The 21,051-nt window shown below is 38.3% G+C and overlaps 1 protein-coding gene across 4 annotated transcripts in view; it reads right to left on the reverse strand.

The window, feature by feature from the left end:
- PGGT1B (protein geranylgeranyltransferase type I subunit beta) overlaps window positions 1-20,296 on the reverse strand; it is a 52,800-nt gene extending 32,504 nt beyond the window's left edge. For 2 of the 4 annotated variants that reach the window (XM_036409465.2, XM_045571852.1), the window contains exons 1-5: window positions 20,050-20,296; window positions 11,263-11,381; window positions 6,830-6,897; window positions 4,401-4,552; window positions 868-1,000 (exon numbers count right to left, since the gene is read on the reverse strand). In XM_036409465.2, the coding sequence (XP_036265358.1) occupies window positions 868-1,000; window positions 4,401-4,552; window positions 6,830-6,897; window positions 11,263-11,381; window positions 20,050-20,189 (612 nt within the window). In that variant the 5' untranslated portion in view covers window positions 20,190-20,296. The remainder of the gene's footprint in view (window positions 1-867; window positions 1,001-4,400; window positions 4,553-6,829; window positions 6,898-11,262; window positions 11,382-20,049) is intronic. The other 2 variants (XM_045571851.1, XM_036409466.2) reach the window with 2 other exon arrangements.
- Between the last annotated feature and the right edge of the window lie 755 nt (window positions 20,297-21,051).

The following is a 21,051-nucleotide window of genomic DNA, read 5'->3' on the forward strand; positions in this document are numbered from 1 at the left end:
GGCCCCAGTTAGGGTGCATTCAGGAGTCAATCAATCCATGTATCTCTCTCACATGGATGTTTCTCTCTTTCTCTCCCTTTTCCTTCCATTCTCGTAATGCTAACAGCAAGACACCCATGAAAAACACACATGGTGTCAAAACAAGCCAAAGGAAAATTGTTAGGGCAAAAAATGAAAAAGGATCACAAGTTAAATTTATAGAAAAGATTCCTTTATTAATTTTTGGTCTAGAATATGTTTGTATATTTTCAGAAAACAACTCCAAGACCATGTGGATTCCTGCAACAGAGAGGAATTGACAGAACTGCTTCAGCCATAAGACAGAAGAGAAATAGTCCAGAGATGGGAGACGCTGATGACGCCTTGCCATACTAGCAGTTAGCAGCTGTGCGTCACTGCAGGTTGCCCAGGACCAAACCAGAGAGGGTTGGACCTGCATTACCACTATTTGTCCACCATCCAGAACTGAAATATTATTGCTGACATGTACACATAAGGAACTGTTTGACATTGAAATTGGGACTCAAAAGAACTATTGGCCCAGAAAGAAACTCACTACAGACTGACTCATTTGCCTCTTAGCATAACCATTATTGCTTGTTGACATACCCAAAAACCAATCTTATTACTCTTATTTCCAAATTCTTACTGGTTCAGTTGGTTGAGTGTCATCCCATGCACCAAGAGGTCCACAGTTTGATACTCAGTCAGGCACATACCTGTGTTGTGGGTTCAATCACCAGTAGGAGGTGTGCAGGAGGCAGCCAACTGATGTTTCTCTCTCATCAATATTTCTCTTTCTATCTTCCTTCTCTCTCTAATTAATGAAAACATATTTTAAAAAGTAAATTTAGTCACATAACTCACCATACTTCTTCTAATATAGTTGATGGCTTTTTTCATATCCATGCCAGACCAATTGTTGAGCATATAGCAAATACAGGAAGCACAGTATATAAATCGCATGTCATTTTCACTGCCTTCAGGTACTGCACAAAAACTGGAAATAGTAACAATATGATTTACTATTAACATTGTACAATAATTCTATTTATTTATTTGCACCTACTTCACATCTTTTTTTCACAGAAAAATCTAACACAAATAGGATTTAAAAATCTAAAAACAGATTTAAAAACCACATACTACTTGCATTGTTCAATAAATTATAGGTCTATTAACTTGAATATAGATCTATCTCTAAATCATTACTCCAAAGTTCTGATTTCTGGGTAGTTTTACATACTACCACAGTTACTCCTCCCAGATGCCACCAGTCAGAGTAAGTTGCTCTCAGGCAGAAACAGCTATGGCACACTATGGTAGAGAATTAATGGGGGGATGGGGGTGGGAGGGGGAGGGAAAGTAGCAGGTAAAACATGGAAATTATTGGGTAGTAAGAAATTCTCAAACCCAAGTTTTACCATGCAGAATTTCTTCTAACTACGGTATATATACTACTATATATAATCAGTAATTAGTTTGTTGATTATGGCATTTTAACCTACTTAATTAGTTTTAAAGAGGTAGTCGCCTGTCTCTTATCTCTTCCTTTATTTATAAATTAGAGGCCCAGTGCATGGATTTGTGCACCAGTGGGGTCCCTTAGCCTGGCTTGTGAAGACAGGGCTGAAACCAGCTCTCCAACATTCCCCGAGGAGTCCTGGATTGCGAGAGGGCGGTTCTCAGGTGATGCACTCCGGAATCAGGCTCCCTCCTCTCTGGTTCGTGAGAACCACAGCTGCCAAGTCAACACAGCTTGGCAGCTCCTGCACTGAGTGTCTGCCCCCTGGTGGTCATTGCACATCATAACTACCTGTCGGATGGTCGAACTGTTGCTTAGGCTTTTATATACCGCATTTTCCGGCATATAAGACGCCCCCCTAATTTTGCAGTTAAAACATAGGTTTAGGCCTATATTCGCTGTATAAGGCTACCCCCCACTTCAAAGAAAAGACTTACTTTGCCGTCAAGATCTGCAGGTAATTTTTGTGCAAATTTGGTCTTTTGCCCCCAATTTTCGGTTGACTTTTTTTTGTTTCAAAAGTCGTCTTATACGCCGGAAAATATGGTGTGTGTGTGTGTGTGCGTGTGTGTGTGTGTATAGATAGATAGATAGATAGATAGATAGATAAGGATAAGGTAGCAGTAAACAGACTATGCAAAAGTATTGAGAAATTAGCCACATGTACCTAATGAGATACATGTTTAGTATTATAGTATTTCCAACTAATGTAAATTTGTTATATGTTGACATTAATTTTCCCCTCATCAAGAACAGCATTTTAAAAATACTGACAGGAAAATAGGGATAATAGTAGAAGGGACAGAGAAATAACAACATAGCAGAAATTGTTTGCGGAGAGTTTTGGAAGATTGGTTGCAGGCGTGCGCGCACCTCTTTGGTAAAGGCGCAGACAAGCTTTGGATTCCTGCAAGTCCCTCCTTAGAGAAAGCCAGCCTCTGGGAGAGATTCAGGACTTTTCTAAGGCGAGACTGACAGGGAACCAAAGATTGTCTGCGCCACCCCGAGACCCCGCCCTATTCAAGCAGAGTACGGAAACCCTCCTAGCTGAGACACTGCTGATCCTCACAGCCAATTGGCTTGGAGATCAACGCTTCCCAGTGATACCAACAATAGCAAGGCTTAACAACAAGACTGCACACACAGCCCACAAAGGGCTACACCAAGACTGTCCACTGCAGGTAACTGGGAAGGCTGTGCTACTGGGCTCTACCAGAACACCTAGCACACAAAGCTATTCCATCAAATCAGGGAAAGAACTAAAATGCAGACAAGAAGAAGGACACAAAGGAAGGAGATGGAGGAAAAGAAAAGATTGGACATTGAGTTCAAAACTACAGTTATAAGGTTATTCAACAATATCCTAAAAAAGGCCGATAAAATAAATGAGACCTATGAGGATATGAAAAGGGAGCAACTAGAAATAATAAGGGATCAACAAGAAATGAAGAAAACATTGTCTGAAATAAAAAATATTATACAAAGTCCTAAAAACAGACTGGAAGATCGCAAGAATCAAGACAAAGATTTAGAATACAAAGAGCCAGAGGACACTCCTCTGCAGAAGGGAGAAGATAAGAGAATCCAGAAAGTTGAAGATAGTGTAAGAAACCTCTGGGACAATTTCAAGCGAACCAACATCAGAATTATGGGGATTCCAGAAGAGAGAGAGCAAGATACCGAAAGAGTACTAGAAGAAATAGTGACAGAAAACTTCCCCCACCTGGGGAAAGAAATAGACTTACAAGTCCAGGAAGCCCGCAGAACTCCAAACAAAAGGAATCCAAGGAGGACCACACCAAGACATATCATAATTAAAATTCCAAGAGCAAAAGACAAAGAGAGAATATTAAAAGCAGCAAGAGAAAAGCAGGTAGTGACCTATAAAGGAGCACCCATAAGACTGTCAGCTGATTTCTCAACAGAAACCATGCAGGCCAGATGGGAATGGCAAGAAATATTCAAGGTGATGAATAATAAGAATCTACAGCCAAAAATAATCTACCCAGCAAAGCTATCACTCAGAATCAAAGGACACATAAAGAGCTTCACAAATAAAAAAAAGCTAAAAGAGTTCATCACCACCAAACCAGAATTATATGAATTGCTGAAGGAGGTTATTTAGGAAGAGGAAGAAGATAAAGATAAAAAATTATGATCAACAAATACGTAGCTATCAACAAGTGAATCTAAAAACCAAGGGAATTTAAAAATCTGATGAACAATATTAACTGGTGAATATAATAGAATCAGAGGTATGGAAGGGGAGTGGACTGACGATTCTCAGGGAAAAGGGGAGTGGGGGTGCGGGAAGAGACTGAACAAAAACTGTGCACCTATGGATGAGGACAATGGGGGATGGGGAAAGGACAGAGGGTGGGGTGGGAACCTGGTGAAGGGGAGCAATTGAGGGGGGGAAGAGGATCACATTTGTAATAATCTGAACAATAAAGATTAAAAAAAAAAATGTTAATAAGCTTTTGCACTGGAAAAAAAAAAAAAAGAAATTGTTTGCAAAGTCTTTTCTTTAGATAGTATAGCCACTGCTTTATCACTTCCTGGGGTTAAAAAAATTTCACCATAAAACTCTAGGAAAATTCTTCTTTAGTTAGATACACCACACGAACCAACAAATATTAATGAACTCATTAACTTCTTTTCCTATCCTTTAAAAATGTCAAGAAAACTACCTACACTAGAATATCCAATGCTTATCCCTTTCTCCTCCTATCACTATGTCTTAAGGAATAAAAGTTCAGACTAATAATAATTTGTGATAAACTATAAAGTTCTAGTATAGTATTACATTCATTTTTAGTTTCAAAATACTTTTCTTAAAAAAAAAAAAAAAAAAAAAGGTAAGAATGACCCATACCTTCCATCTTCCAGCTGAAGAGCTCTCAAGCCTGCTAAGCAAGCTTCTTTATTTACTCGGCTTAGATTGTCTCCAAGAATAACTAAGCATGAAAGTCCAGTGTATGTCATTGCTATGTGGCCACTGTCATAAGGATGAGCTATTCCAGGATTCTGAATTAAAAATGAATATGTTAATTAGTAAAATGAAATAAAAACTTATTTTATTAAACAATTTCAGTAAACAGGTAAAATTAAAATGTTGTCTATACTAAGTTGTGTAGACATCTGACTGAGAAAAGCAAACATCAATTTTATATATGTTCAGTTTATGAATCCTTTTGTTTTTAGATTCCCTGCTAAAAGCAATGGGCACACATGGTTGGAGACACCTTGGCAAATTCATCACTGTGACATAGGCAAGCTGGTGTAAGGCCAAATGCAGAGAAAAAAAGTTGAAGTAGTGTTTCTTATCAAATCATGTCATCTTCTCCAAAATCACTGCTATTTCCTCAAAAAAATTTTGAAGCAGATGATAGCAAAACTAGTAGCATGCCATTTACCTTCAGATTGCAACTGGTTATAAACCTTAGAATACTCAGTGTAGCCAGATATTAGCTTGTAATCGTTATATAAACAAGAAAACAGTTTCTATTTTGTGAAACCTCTTTTGACAAAATTATGTTTGCTATGTTTCCTACTGTAGAAAAATATTGGTATTTTGTGCACAGATGAAACATCTATAAAGCTTGTGCTGGTTCTGCTTCTTTGAAGAAAAAAAAGTTTCTCACTTTGTTAGGACTCACTGCTTTCTACACCTGCATGTGCTGGTACCAAAGCCTATGGGTATAATGTTGAAGATATTTTGCCTATTGCCATAAAGGTCAACAAATTCATCACAACTTAGGTCTTTAATTACTGCCTTAGTAAGAGTTTTTCTTTTATTACTAAAAAATGAGAACTAAATATAAAATCATTCTCTACAGATACAAGTTCATGAGCAAGTATCCAGCACTTGAGTGCTTTATTTTCATTTTCTCCAGGGAATCAATAATTAACACAGACACAAAATAGTAAGAGACACAAAATTTTTCTGACAACAGGAATCTCAGTGTTTATGTATTGTACATTCTTCCAGTAAATACGGTGGGCATAGTTTTCCCTTAAAGAATTCAATTCATGCCCTCGTTGGTTTGCTTAATGGATAGAGTGTCAGCCTGTGGACTGAAAAGTCCTAGGTTCAATTCTGGTCCAGGGCACATGCCTGGGTTGTGGGTTCGATCCACAGTGTGGAACGTGCAGGAGGCAGATCAATGATTCTCTCTCATCACTGATGTCTCTATCTCTATCTCCCTCTCCCATCCTCTCTGAAATCAATAAAATATATTTATTTTAAAAAAATAAATTTTATTAATTTTTTACAGAGAGGAAGGGAGAGGGATAGAGAGTAAGAAACATCGATGAGAGAGAAACATCGATCAGCTGCCTCCTTCACACCCCCTACTGGGGATGTGTTCACAACCAAGGTACATGCCCTTGACCAGAATCAAACCTGGGACCCTTCAGTCCACAGGCCAATGCTCTATCCACTGAGCCAAACTGGTTAGGGCTCAATAAAATATATTTTAAAAAGAAAAAGAGTTCAGTTCATAATATACATTACTAGAGGCCCAGTGCACGAAATTTGTGCACTTGGGGGAGGGGAGTCCCTCAGCATGGCCAGTACCCTCTTGTAGTCTGGGAGCCCTCGGGGGATGTCTTGACTGACGGCTTATGCCTGTTTCTCCTGTGGGAGCACACTAACCACCAGGAGCAGCTCCTGCATTGAGCATCTGCCCCCTGTTGGTCAGTGCATGTCATAGCGACTGGTTGTTTCACTTTTCAGTCGATCTGCATATTAGCCTTTTATCATATAGGACTAGAGGACCAGCCCACAAAATTCGTGTTCAGGTACAGTCCCTAGGCCTGGCCTGTGACTAGGGCCATCTTCCCCAGCAGCCGGCCCGCCCCCTACCTTCCACTCCCAGTTCCCCGTTTGCCAGGGGCAGATTGGAGCCTGCCAGCTGGGGGGGAGAGACCAAGAGGTCAGCAGTCGCCAGCCCCACCCCTGCCACGAGTTGCCCTCTGTTCGTGGGTCAACTGGTGGGGTGGGGGCCTTGGCCTGGCACCGCACATGTTCCTTGCCACACACCCTCAGTTCCCCAATTGCCACCGGGTGATGGAAGCCTGCCGGCCCGGGGTGGGGAAAAGGGGAGGCACAAAGAGGTGGTCAGTATGCCTCATAGTGACTGGTTGAGCGGTCATTCTTGTTGTTCCACTGTTCGGGTCAATTTGCCCTTCTATTATTTAGGATTAGATAGTTTTCAGCCATATTGAAACTGGGAAGCTTGGTTCTTTCTGTATCCTGGCTTAGTATTCTTTCTCACTAAAATCTCCCCAAACAGAACTGACCTTTGATGGATTGAATGGAATACCCAAGTATGAAGAGCCTCGGAAACCACAGCGATTTAGATTTGACCCTAGAAAATAAAAACTTAGGCTTATTTGAAGTATTCTTTAATTTTGTACAGATGCTAAACCAGTTCAAAAAACAACAAAGAAAGGCTTGCCATTATATAAGGACCCATAAAATACTCACACCTCCTTCAATCCAGTAATGATACATCTTGTGCACAGAAACACTTGCTGCAGTATTATAAGGGGGAAAATTTAGAATAAATACACTCAAAAGTTTTACATTTTACTGGTTTATAACTTTTTGTTTTTTTTAAAGACTCCAAATGTAGTGTCTTTACAATGCTTGACGTACTGTTGGCATTTATTATGGAGTTTAATAGCAAAACTTTACGTTTTTCCCAATCATCAGGCAGGAGCTGGTTTTGTAGCATAATTGTCTTTCAGGTGCAGGCACACAAATACAGGGATTGTTTTTCCTTACAGTCGATAGCTAGACACTTATATTCTCTATTAATACATCTATAATAACACATCTCTCTACATACTCACACATAAGCTCACATATACACATTACATTCATGTACACATTCCATTCTTGCTGCTGCTTCTTTCCATCTACCCAATTTCACTTTCTGAAGTAATCTGGATTTTTATGATATATTCCATGTAACAAAATAAACTAATTTGACTTTATGGTTCTACCATAATGTAGGATCACCAAATCAGTGGTTCTCCATTCTTACTGTGCATCACACAGGGATTGTTGGACAGGTCAAAGATAGCAGACTGTAAATACTCAAAGGAATACTATACTCCTATTAAAGTAATAATTAGGGATAACTATGTAGCAACATGGAGAAATGTATAATGCCAAGAGAAAATATAAAACTATGTGCATTATGCTTATAATCAAACCAATGATATTTATCAGCAAAGCCCAGAAGAGAATAAACAATATAGACACTGGATGATGGCAAGTTAGGATACTAGGTCCTTTTTTGTTACTAAGAAAATGTTAAGTATAAACTTCCCATTTATTCCAAATTTACAACTGAATGCATAGGGCATAGTTTAAAATTTTTTGGAGACTAAATGGCACCACCTAGTGTTCCTCTTTGGTAGTAGCAAAGCAAAATGAAAGGTCTGTCTGGCTGCCTAAAAGAATCAATTGTATAGTTTTAAAAAAATAGATGCTTCTTAGGTCCAAACCCAAGCCCACATCAAAGCTCTGAGAATTGGGCCTGGACAATCATATAAAAAAAGAAAAAAACAATCCCATGATACTATTAATGGTGGTCATGCCACTTAAATATAATTCAAAAGTGATTTGGACATTTTTCTAACTTTCTAATCCTTATTTTAAAAGTTAGGTTTTTGCACTAAGCAAAGAGAATTCAAGTGAAGAGTATGGCAATTTTTATGTAAAATTTGACACATATTTTATGACTATAGAAATAATTCTTCATAGGTCTTAAGAAACATGAAGTTTCCTAGTAAAAGGACACACCTTATACCAGTGATTCTCAACCTTTCTAATGCCATGACCCTTTAATACAGCTCCTCACGTTGTGGTGACCTCCAACCATAAAATTATTTTTGTTGCTACTTCATAACTGTAATTTTTCTACTGTTAATTGTAATGTAAATATCTATATTTTCCGATGGTCTTAGGCAACCCTGCTAGCGGTTCTCAACCTGTTGAGAATTGCTGCTGTAAACACAGATATTTATATTAAGATTCATTAACAGTAGCAAAATTACAGTTATGAAGTAGCAACAAAAATAATTTTATGGCCGAAACCGGTTTGGCTCAGTGGATAGAGCGTTGGCCTGAGGACTGAAAGGTCCCAGGTTCAATTCCGGTCGGGAGCATGTGCCTTGGTTGCGGGCACATCCCCAGTAGGGGGTGTGCAGGAGTGCTGGAAAACAAATCAGTTTAACTAAAAGAGATGTTGACAGGAAGCCAGGAAGGCTAGTCAACAACCTTAGTAATTGCTCTAACCTTTAGTTGAGATATTGTTAGCTGAAGCAGCCTCCACCTTGTTTGTCCCGTGAGAGCTTCTGTTATTTCCTGCCTAATGGCTACATGTAAATTTCTGTTTACGTTTTCCCCAAACCCTTAATAAAAGGGGATGGCAGGGCCAGAGCAGGTAGTAGTTCTCCCACTAGAGTTGGACTACCGCCTGGCCCCTCATATCACCAAGTTGAATTTCTTCAAGTCTCAAGTCTCTTCATTTGTGTGCGGCCCTTCTCCAGAACCTGAACCCTGAGTTGAAACTCTTTCCATGCGGGCCATGAAAGAGATTCCTATACAGGAGGCAGCTGATCGATGATTCTCTCTCATTGATGTTTCTAACTCTCTGTCCCTCTCTCTTCCTCTCTGTAAAAAATCAATAAAATATATTAAAAAAAATAATTTTATGGTTGGGGGTCACCACAACGTGAGGAACTGTATTAAAGGGTCGCGGCATTAAAAAGGTTGAGAACCACTGCCTTATATAATCTTTTTCAGGATGTCAAGAGAGACACGGACAAGGCAAATGTAATATTCAATAGCTTAAAAATGTTCTTGTAAATATCTATTTTCTAAATTTCACAGATTAGTTTTAGAATTGGACCTAAACCAATTAAATACTTTCTTTCATAGAAATTAGAGATTTAACAGTGTTTCATCCACAAAATAGTAAATTGAGAATTTAGAATTACAGTTGGACCATGAGAAGATTTGTGGTTTGGCCCATCAGACGTTATGATTAGGGACAATTGGGACGATAAACCAACCTCTGTGGGATCTTTGCAACAAACCCTTAATCACAGTGCTTCCAAAAAGGTGCTCTACAATTTTTTAAACTTGCAACATACTCGAGTTAGCCACAGGAAATTATATTTACATTTTAAGCATATTATTTTTAAAAGGCAACAATCTGTTCTGGCCATTTTGGCTCAGTGGATAGAGCATCAGCCCTCAGACTGAAGGGTCCTATGTTGGATTCCAGTCTAGGGCACATATCTCAGTTGCAGGCTCAATTACGTCCGAAAGGCAATCAACTGAAGTGTATTTCTCACATCGATGTTTCTCTCTCTTTGCCTTTACCCGCCCTTCCATTCTCTTTAAAAAATCAATGGGAAAATATCCTTGGGTGAGGATTAAAAAAAATAAAAGACAACAATCTGACTGAAAAACCTAACGTGTTTCCCCGAAAATAAGACATCCTCCGAAAATAAGACCTAGTGCATGGAAAGATAAGACATCCCCTGAAAATAAGACCTAGTGCAATTTTGGGAGAAAAAAATTAATATAAGACACTGTCTTATTTTTGGGGAAACAGGGTACTAAAAAAAAAAATCATTAAGCAATTTACCTTTTAATATTAAACCACCTTATCTACATTCCCAAACACTTAATCATAATATTTTATGAGATCTATTAATGGACATATATCAATAATAAAAATAACAAAGGACTAGAAAACAGAAAACTGTATTGTAATTTTGTCTCTAGCCTTAACTCCTTGGGTAAAGAATCATTATATACATTGTGGACAAATGACTAATCTCTCTGGAGCTTAATATCCTCATTTGTAAAACGATTGACTATAATATCCCTTGCTCTATACTAGCTTAAAATTCTCTTGTTGTGCCCCTGATCAGAAAAAGCACACAATTCCCAGCCTGATCCCTTGTGTTTCCTAAATACTTGTACAGGTTAACAAGAAGGGTCCCAAGGCTCCAATGGTCTGACCACACACAAATTACTAGGATACCACTACATCTCTGGAGTTAAGTGGAAGGTCAGGGTTAATTCTGATTAATTATTCACAATGTACTTGAGTGCCATACATGGCGGAATATATATTTATACATACAATTCAAAGCAGCATTGGGACTCTGAGTCAGAAGCCTGGATTTCATGCTGGCTCTACTACTTAAGATGCATGTGGCCTCTGGGCAGGTCTCTCAACCATTTGTACACCATAAGCATCTATAGACGAAAGCAGTGGACCTTTTAAAATTAAATTCAAAATATCGTGGCAATTAACTGGTTAATCACTCGCCTCTCATTTTCCACTTTGGGACAGGCAGATCAAATTTAATAAAGTATTTGACAATTCTTTCAAAAATTATAAAATATTAAATAATGGACAGCATTATTTTTGCCAATATCAAATACAAATAATCAACAAACAGTCATGAATGTGGAATCTATTAACCCCAGACAACTTTAAATTATTCCCCAAAAGAGTAAATATTAGACTTGTTAAGTGTTATACTTGAACAGAATAGAGTGTTGCATTACAATAAAAACATAGATGAATAAAATATATTAATAGTTTATGAATAAATATGACAATATGCTAATCCAACAACACATGTAATGCCAGGTACAACTAGACACATTAAAAATAAAATGCTAAAAACTCACTCACTGTCTTCTGTGGGAAGGACCTGCAGGGAGTAAATCCACTCTATTATTTCATCTTTGTTCACCACATCTAAGGAATCCAACATATCCAGCCCAGAGAGTGCAAAAAATGCAATTGTCAACCTAAAAGAAAAAAAATGTAAGATTCCATCTTTACTAGGGAACCACTGAAGTCTTTCTGATTCAAACACATAATAAATTCATTCTAATTTTCCAATAATTTAAACAAAACTCCCATCTTGCAAAAGTAAAAATAAACTCAATATATTCTCATAATTTAGTAATATCAATCAAACCTTTGCTTCAATTTAAAAAAAAGACATTTTGGGGTTAAAAACTAATCCCATTCATCTGAATTTATTGAAGCTAGTATATTAGTAACCTGAAGGCTAAAAGTAGACTTAAAAAAAGAATTTCCCACACTTGTTCAATACAAATAAAGTCAAAAGCCTGGAAAAAGATAAAAAAATCTCAATTTTCACTAATTTGCCAAAAGTAATTATGTATGCTTATCGCTGCTGCTTAAATCTTAAAAAATATTAAAATAAGTCAATTTTTATTCAAATTTGTTTACAAATAATGGGACCTCTTAGAAAAAACTTATAATGAATTTTGGAAAGAACACTTTAAAAAATACAAATGCATTTCAAATTCATTCTCCAAAAGAGATCATTCTTTGATGGAATGAAAAACTATAAGACAGCACTCATTCCAAGATTGTGTACTAAATCAGAAACCTGCCAAAACCGGTTTTGCTCAGTGGTGGAGCGTCCGTCTGCGGACTGAAGGGTCCCGGGTTCGATTCCGATCAAGGGCATGTGCATTGGTTGCGGGCACATCCCCGGTGGGGGCAGCTGGTCGATGTTTCTCACCCATCGACGTTTCTAGCTCTCTATCCCTCTCTCCTCCTCTCTGTAAAAAATCAATAAAATATATTTAAAAAAAAAATCAGAAACCTAAACCTTATGCTTTCATATAAAAACACTATCTTAGTGATTGCTTTTCACATAAAGAGCTTGTCATATATAATTCCTTTCACGCTGAGATGCATTCTACAATGCTGTTTGATTGAGTATGGCCATTCCCATATTCTAGTAATTCCTATGACTAATATGGATAAATTAGTACTCCAAATTATCTATCTGGTCTAAAATCTTATAACAGAGCCACTTGAGTCATTCTGTAACCTTGTTAACAGAGATTCTAAAAGAGAATTAAGCCTTAATGCCTAAGGAACCTATTGTATATATACTTCTTTCCTATGTCTCTAGAATGGTATTATCTAGAATGGTATTACCAACTTGAGAAGAAACGAGAAAATAATCACTTTTTTTTTTAGATTGTAATGTTCTCTCTGATCCTTGGTTGAAAAAGCTGGCATCTATTATATAATGGGGGGGATAAACCAAAGATGAACTTAATCCCAATAAAAGCTTAAGTGCAAAAACTAACACTAAAAAGATATTGGTACACTTAAGAACAATAAATTTTGGGGAACTTACATTATTGAGATTATTGCATATTAGACACTGAGCTAGAAATTTCTCATACACTATCTGAATTTAATTCTAACAACCCACTCAGATTCACCTTAATTAGGAAGGTGATTTATCTGGTTAAGATCAGGATATTTAATCTATTTAGAGGGAAATGGAACACCTTCATATGGAAAGCTGTAATTTATAGCTCAGATTTCGTAGCTTCAAATTCTAGGTTTGCCAATTTATAGCCATGTATAACCTGGGCAGGTTACCTAACCTTTTCTAAATCTTTCTAAGTCCTTATCTGTAAATTATTGTTACACCTCACATAGTTACTGTGCTTACCATAAGCAAGCACTCAATAAATGGAAGATACTATTATTGGTATTTTCTGTTTCAAAGGTATAGGAGTATCAATGACTACAATCATTTTCCTGTTTCCTGTTATAGGTCTTTTCTCCAGATTTGGGTTGGCAACCTTTCTCCCAAAGGGAACAGCTCTTCTCTAAAACAAAATGGTACTATGGACTTAAGGAAAACTTCTACCTAGCAGTAGTCAAGTTTGAAAATCACTGCTCTTGGTAATAAGTATATTTCATGAGGTAAGTTCTGCCTCATTCCTGATATGAACTCAAATATCTATTGAATTAACTAACAAATGAAAGACCTGCAATACTACTTCTAGCCCTCCTGGAGAGCTCTTACAAGGTTTTCAGTTTTACTACAATCCAGAAAGTAAATGATCACAATCAGATAAAATTAAGCATCTAATAATTTAGCTTATTAAAGCATTATTATAGAAAAAAGCAAAAGACAGAAATAAAAATGGAGAACAACATGAGATTGTTGATAACCTGTTGAGACTGAATAAATATCTCCCAATTAGTAAAAATTACATACGAAGAAAACATATCGAAAGAGCTATTAAAATATGCTGGTATTCTTTACTCAGTTAAGAAACTGAGAAATAATACAGTCTATCTCTTAAAATTTCTAGCACAAGATAATGAAGTTCAAAGAATTAAAGTAACTTGCTTAAGATTTCAATGCTATATAACCGATTAAAACTGACGACAGTGTGGTGTCCTCCACGGGGGTGTTTCTCAAATCTGTCTGTATATTACTATCAGTTTAAAAACAAGCAACGAAAACACCACAAACAAACCTAGAGAGGCCTGGGCCCTACTCTATGACAGTAAAATTAGAAATCTGGGAGAGCCGGGACCGGTTTGGCTCAGTAGATAGAGTGTCGGCCTGAAGACTGAAAGGTCCCAGGTTCGATTGCGGTCAAGGGCATGTGCCTTGGTTGCGGGCGCATCCCCAGTAGGGGGTGTGCAAGAGGCAGCTGATCGATGATTCTCATCGATGTTTCTAACTCTCTATCCCTCTCTCTTCCTCTCTGAAAAATCAATAAAATATATTAATTAAAAAAAAAAAAGGAAATTCTGGGAGAAAATTGGGAACTTGGTATTTAAAACAAAACAAAACACCTTCCCAGGGGAGTCTAATGTGCAGCCAGGCTTCCCAATAGCTGAGGTTCTCCACTGGCAGCAATATTACCCCCCAGGGGACATTCCGAAGATTTTTGGTTCTCACAAATAGGGGAGATGCTACTGGCATCCGGTAGGTAAAGGCCAAGGATTCTGCTAAATGTCATATGGTTTACTGGTCAACCTCATTAAATAAAGAAATATCTGGTGTTTCATAAATACTTGGAGTTTCATTAAAGATATATTAGTAACTCATCTGTTTTTCCTAATATTCTTACCTTTGAATATATCACCAATAGCTTATCCATTTTTATAAATATTTGGTTATTTCTAATAAAGTTGGTGTCAACATTCCTGTATAATTTTTATATAGATAGGTTTTATTTACTTTTGTCAAAAAGTGAGTGCATAATCTGACTCACTGAGTATTTGAATGTTTAAATTTACAAAGATTAGCACATTGTGGTCTAAAGTGAATACACCACCATGGATGTTGTGGTTCAGTTGTTTGGGTGTGGTCCCATGTACAGAAGGGTTGCCAGTCGAATTGCTTGGCGTGTCCCTGGGTTGTGGGCTAGCTTCCCAGAATAGGGTGTGCAGGAAATAGGTGTTCTATGTTGCACTCTTGCATTGTGTTTTTCTCCCTCACCCTTCTCTCTTCAAAAATTAATAAAATTGCCCGCCTGGCACGCCTCAGTCATTGAGCTTTGACCTATGAACCAGATGGTCATGAGTCAATTCCAGGTCAGGGTACATTCACGAGTTGCCGGCTCAAACCCCACTGAGGGGTGTGCAAGAGGCAGCCAGTCAAGGACTCTCTCTCATCATTGTTGCTTTTATCTCTGCCTTCCTTTCTGAAGTCAATAAATATAGAACTATTTCTTAAAATTAAAAAGAAAAAAGAAAAAGAAAAAGGCGGCTGGTGGAGCCCTGGCTGGTGTGGCTCAGTTTGATAGGAGTGTCATACAGTACACTGAAAGGTCTTGGGCCTCGGGATCCATTCCTGATCAGAGCACAAACCTAGATTGCAGGTTTGGTCCCTAGTCCTCAGTCAGGCACCTTTAGGAATATTTCTCTTTCACACCCATGTCTGTCTGTCTGTCTCCCCTCCCCTCTCCTTCCCTTTCCCCTCTCTTTAAAAATCAATGAGCATGTCCTCACATGAGGATTAAAAATAAGTAAGTAAGTAAGTAAGTATTTGGTCAAAAAAGTCAACATGCTGAGGTTGAGAAACCCTGATTTAAAGTCATACTGTTATCTGTTTATAAGTGTTACCTGAATGATCTGTTTTTCATTTTACTTGCTCCCAGATATGAAGACAAATACCAGAAATCAGTCATCCGGTGCTACCCTATTTTAAAATTTTGCATACTTAATCATTAAAGGCTTCTAAATGTCCAGCATTTTCAATTCATAGCAGTTGAGACTATGGTTTATAAAATTAACAGCTACAGAGCAAAGCTTATGTTTGTAAAATGAAGTGCTCAGCAGTGGCTGGCAGACAGGACCAAGAAGTCATCTGGGCCTTGCCCGAAGATAGATTAGGAAAGTATTCCTTTTCTGACCATGCCAGAGTTCTCAAGTAGTCCTAAAACTCTGAGGAAGAAAATTAAACAGGCCACAGGAAATAGAAAGGAATTTTAGGCTGTGGGCCTCTGGGAGAAATAATGCAGGATTTTATGTTGACCAGATGACTGCTACTTGGAATATACTAGATTGCTGTGCAACTTGCCTTGTTGCAGGTATACAGAGAGGTAATCTTGTCATGTGAGTACCTAAAATCGGGCCAATGAGGTTATTTTTATTTTATTATTTCTCTGGAGGACTTTTCTCTATTCATTCTTTCCCCTAAAATTGAACTGAGTATGTAGTCTGAAAAACCAAAACAAGCCAAGTCTTTCTGCCTCTTCTACACTGAACAATACATATAAAAGGTATATCTTACATGAATGAAAAAGTAGCATTTTTTTGTCATTACATTAAATCGCTTAACCAGTGGAGCATAAATGATGTCTCCAAAAGATCTCAAAATTTACAAGCTTAAGAACAAAGCTCACAATCCAAGATTTAATATCCATTTGAGTTGACTAGTAACTATTGTACTTTTCAGAAGCTAATATAAGAAAAACCTCAGGTGAAACAACAAACACTATACATTTGAATTTTCATAGAGCAATTGTTATTGGAAAAGTAAAAATTATTTAGTCTTATATGTTAGACCAAAGGAAACAGGGAAATGAAACAATTCTGACAAAATGGTGGGTCAGAAAATAAGAATCTAAATGTCTAGGTCCAATATTAGCCTTCTTTAGAGTAAACTATTTCATATCTATCAGTAAAAAGTAATGAACACAGGAACACCTGAATCATGGGTTTACTACCATATACCCATACCTATGCAAACACAGGCACTCAATAAATGTCTGTGGAATTGAACTGCAATACTGGATAAGAATAACATCTTTGTCACCACACAGTTTTATCTTAAAACTCTAGTATCAGTAGAAATTTTGTGACCAATCACCTTTGCTTAAAAGATTGGAGCTTCTTCACAAGTATCTTTTTAAAAATATATATATATTTTATTGATTTTTTACAGAGAGGAAGAAAAAAGGTTAGAGAGAAACATCGATCAGCTGCCTCCTGCACACCCCCTACTGGGGATGTGCCCGAAACCAAGGTACATGCCCTTGACTGGAATCGAACCTGGGACCCTTCAGTTCACAGGCCAACACTCTATCCACTGAGCCAAACCAGTCAGGGCTTCACAGGTATCTTACAGTCAACATGAATCACATACACCACAAAAGGACTTAATGCTAAACTAAGACTATAAATCAGGAAACAGAAAAACTGAAAACTTTTTTTAAAAATCACTACAAAAACTGATATGTACAGATTATGTTTTAAAAAAATATATTTTTATTGAGTTTTAGAGAAAGGGAGGGAGAGAGAAACATCGGCTGCCTAAAACCAGCAACGTTTCAGTGCACGGGGACACCCAATCAACTGAGCCACACCTGCCAGGGTTGTACAGATTATCTGAAATGTATTATTAATTGAGGCATCATAAACCAAAAATTATTTTTAAAAATTCTACTCAAGTGACAAACACAAGGCATAAATATATATAATTAATATCTCTTAACTAATGTAATGTACCATGATATTATATATCTATTATCTAATATGTAATGCCTGGTGTAGATTCTAAATTATTAAATCAGTATTAAACATTTTTTACTGTTTTACTTATATTGTGACCAAGATTACACAATTTACTGTCAATATGCATTAGTCTATGTGGTTTTGTCCATGCTGAAATTTTAAAGGGTAAACCAATCAAACGCACCTTCATTTTAAAAATCAACCACAGACCTATAATAATAGCTACAAAGTTCAACAGTCAAAATAGGATGGAAGATTTTTTTTTTATCCAATTGCTATGAATTCACATAAAATTAATCCCAATAAGACATAAATGTGCTTATCAAAATATTTCTTAAGCCCTGGCAGGTTTGGTTTAGTGCAGCATTTTTCAACCGCTGTTCCGCAGCACACTAGTGTGCCGCGAGATGTTGCCTGGTGTGCCGTAGGTGCAGACAAGACAAGAATTTTATAATTTTTCACTATTTTGTTTACTTAATATTTCATAATAAAGTAATTATAAAATACTTTCTTTGTGTTTATTTGATTCCTATTCAAGAGAATTACTTTATATATAGTCAATATAGGCACAGAGTTAAATTTTTTAACATTTTCTAATGGTGGTGTGCCTCGTGATTTTTTTCATGAAACAAGTGTGCCTTTGCCCAAAAAAGGTTGAAAAACACTGGTTTAGTGGATAGAGCGGCAGTCTGTGGACTGAAGGGTCCCAGGTTTAATTCCGGGCTGGGGCACATGCCCAGGTTGAGGGTTTGATCCCCAGTAGGGGGCGTTTAGGAGGCAGCCGATCAATGATTCTCTCTCATCATTGATGTTCCTGTCTCTCCCTCTCCCTTCCTCTTTGAAATCAATAAAGAAATATACTTTTAAAAATATGTATTTAACATCCTATACCATACAATTTTGGAACTCTTATAAAAAAAATTAAACTTATTGAAGTAACATTGGTTAATGATATTATATAAGTGATATAATTAAGTCTAGGCATGGGCTCTGCTAGTCAATCCATACTGATGGATAGAGAAAGGAATATAAATAACGCTTTACTCTTTTTGAACAAGAATCTGTTCATCTTTCAGAGCTCAGCTCACATTATTCAATAAACATTTAATGCTTCTCATGTGCCCAAAACTGCTCAATGTCCCAGTACAATGCTATCCAATAAGATTTTCTGAGATGACAGAACTACTGGAATAGGAGCAAAAGCCATTGCCAATGTGGTGACTGTGCATTTGAACTACAGTGGCTACTGTAAACAGAATTGAATTTTAAATTTAATTTAATTTTAATTAATTCAAATTTAAATAGTCAAATGTGGCTAATGGCCACCACCATACTGGACAGGGTAACGCTAGTTTTAAAGAAATAAACAAGATAGACAAAGACCCTGCCTTCATGAAGTTTACAATCCAGTATGAAAAATATATTAAGCAAATAAGCCAATAAATATATAATTTTGGGTGGTGATTGGAAGTGGTGCCTTTTGGAAAGGGTGTTTAGAGAAGGCATCTCTAAAGAAATCTGGATTGGGGACCTGCCCTTTCAATTAGCTCCCATGAATCCTACCTACACGGATTGCACAGAACTCTATTGATAAACTGCTAGTTTATCTTAGTCAGCAGTATTCCAGCAACCAACATAAATGTTTCCTGAGCAGTATGCAGAAGTAATCTATAAAACTTCCAAAACTGACCCAGTCAGGCAGTGTTCAAAATACAGTAAAGACTCAGAGTTCAGAAAGTGTGGAGAGAGACCAGAGCAAAACAACCTGCTCTTCCCACCCAGTCTCAGGCAGCTTTGGAGCCTCACTTCAAAACGGCGATGAGAGCAAAGACTGCCTCCGCCTTCCGTTCTTCTCATCCCCAGACTTTTACTCTGAATGACTAATTCAGAGTTTCTCAGCCTCTGCCAGATCACACTCTCATTGCAAACACGCTTCTCCAGGCTGCTTCAAGCAACACTGCACCTCCTTCGCCAATCTCCTCCTGTCATTGGATTCGCAGTTCCTGGAAAGTGAATTTCCATTCACACCTTAGAGGCTCTCTGCTGCTCCTGTACACCAAACACAAGACGGTCACTCAGTTATGAGTTAATGAGTCCCATACGTGGTAAACGATGGAAACAGACTTTTCGTGATGGACACCCAACAGCATTTACAGATATCGAATTATAATCCTAACCTAAACACCTGAAATGTGTAGAATGTCATTAACCAATGCCACCTCGGTTAAAAAAAAAAGAAAAAAAAAGAAGAAAAAAAAAGAGCCAATGAATTAGGAAAGGGAACCACAGGAGATGCTGTTTACCTAAAATATAATGACAAACGCTTTTCCTTTTTCCTTTTATACCCGAAAAGTAACGAGGCCGGGAGGACGGAGTGAAAAAGCTCAGAGTTGACGGGGTGAATGGCCGGGAAGTGAAAATGGGCGGAAACTGGAGATTGCCAAAGCCCTGGACGTCCAGCTCCCCCAAACCCTCCCCCGTAGCTCGGGGGAAAGAGAGTGACCCCCGGCCAGCGGAGAGGGGAGAGGAGGCGCGGGGCAGGGCCAGGTGGGCGGCGGCGCAGCCCCTCCGGAGCCGTTCCGCCGGGGCTCGGACCCCGGACCCCGGACCCCGGACCCCGGGCCGGCCCTGCCGGCGGTGGCCGCCAGTTACCTGCTGGTCTCCAGCGAAGAATAGCGCTCCGGCAGAACCTGGAGGCAGCGCTGGAAGAACCGCACGTGCCGGTCCCGCAGGAAATCCAGCCGCTCTCCTTCGCAGTCCCCCGCCGGCTGCCCGTCCTCCGCGGCCGCCATGCTGCTGCGGAAGCGACGCCCGCCGTGACCCGGAAGCAGTTGGCGGGCGGCGCGAAGGGATCCCGAGGAGCTGGACCGGGTGCGTTTGCTGAAGACACAGTCACTGGGAAGTCGGGCCCCGCGTTTTATCGCCGGGTTCCTTCCTAGGTAGAGCACCACTCAAGCTTTCCTAGCCCAAACCCCAAAGCTTCGGAAACACCTCGCAAGCCTTGTAAAGTGCGGCCCACAAACTAGTACTTTGAAGCGCAATGTCAGTAGGTCCAAGTGTGCTTTGAGGAAATCAGGCCCCAAAGGTCATGGGGATGGAATATATGAAAACAGCAATGGCTCGGTATAAATTTTCCAACAGATTCATTTTGCGGGGGAGGCCACAGTTTTAAGCTGAATGGATATGTTAACTAAACCTACAGTTCAATCTATGGATATAAACAAATGTTTAAGTGATTACTGACACTACAAAAGTTGAGTCGTTCCCAGTTCTCGAGAATATCAGAAATCACGTTTAAATATATCTAAATGCAATATGCATGCACAACATATACTCACACATATGACTGCTTGCATTTTTCTTTTACAAGTTTTAAGGTTTTAATCTCTGCTTGAATCAATGTTTTGACTTCAGCATCACTGTTTTATCAATTTGCAACAGCAAGTAAGCTCCATCTATTCTCCAACTACCCATATACTAAAAGTGAAATCACATGCTCCCCCCGCCCCCCCCCCCAAAAAAGGGATTTAAGTTGCTTCAGCATTTCTCTTTAAAATTTCATAATGAAATACTGAAAGAAAAAGAAACCCACCCTAGGGTCAGGCTTGAAACTAGATTGTTTTGTTTTATAATCAATTGAGCTAATAGAAGTTT

This window comes from Pipistrellus kuhlii, unplaced genomic scaffold (assembly GCF_014108245.1).
Source record: "Pipistrellus kuhlii isolate mPipKuh1 unplaced genomic scaffold, mPipKuh1.p scaffold_m20_p_4, whole genome shotgun sequence".
Taxonomy (NCBI): domain Eukaryota; kingdom Metazoa; phylum Chordata; class Mammalia; order Chiroptera; family Vespertilionidae; genus Pipistrellus; species Pipistrellus kuhlii.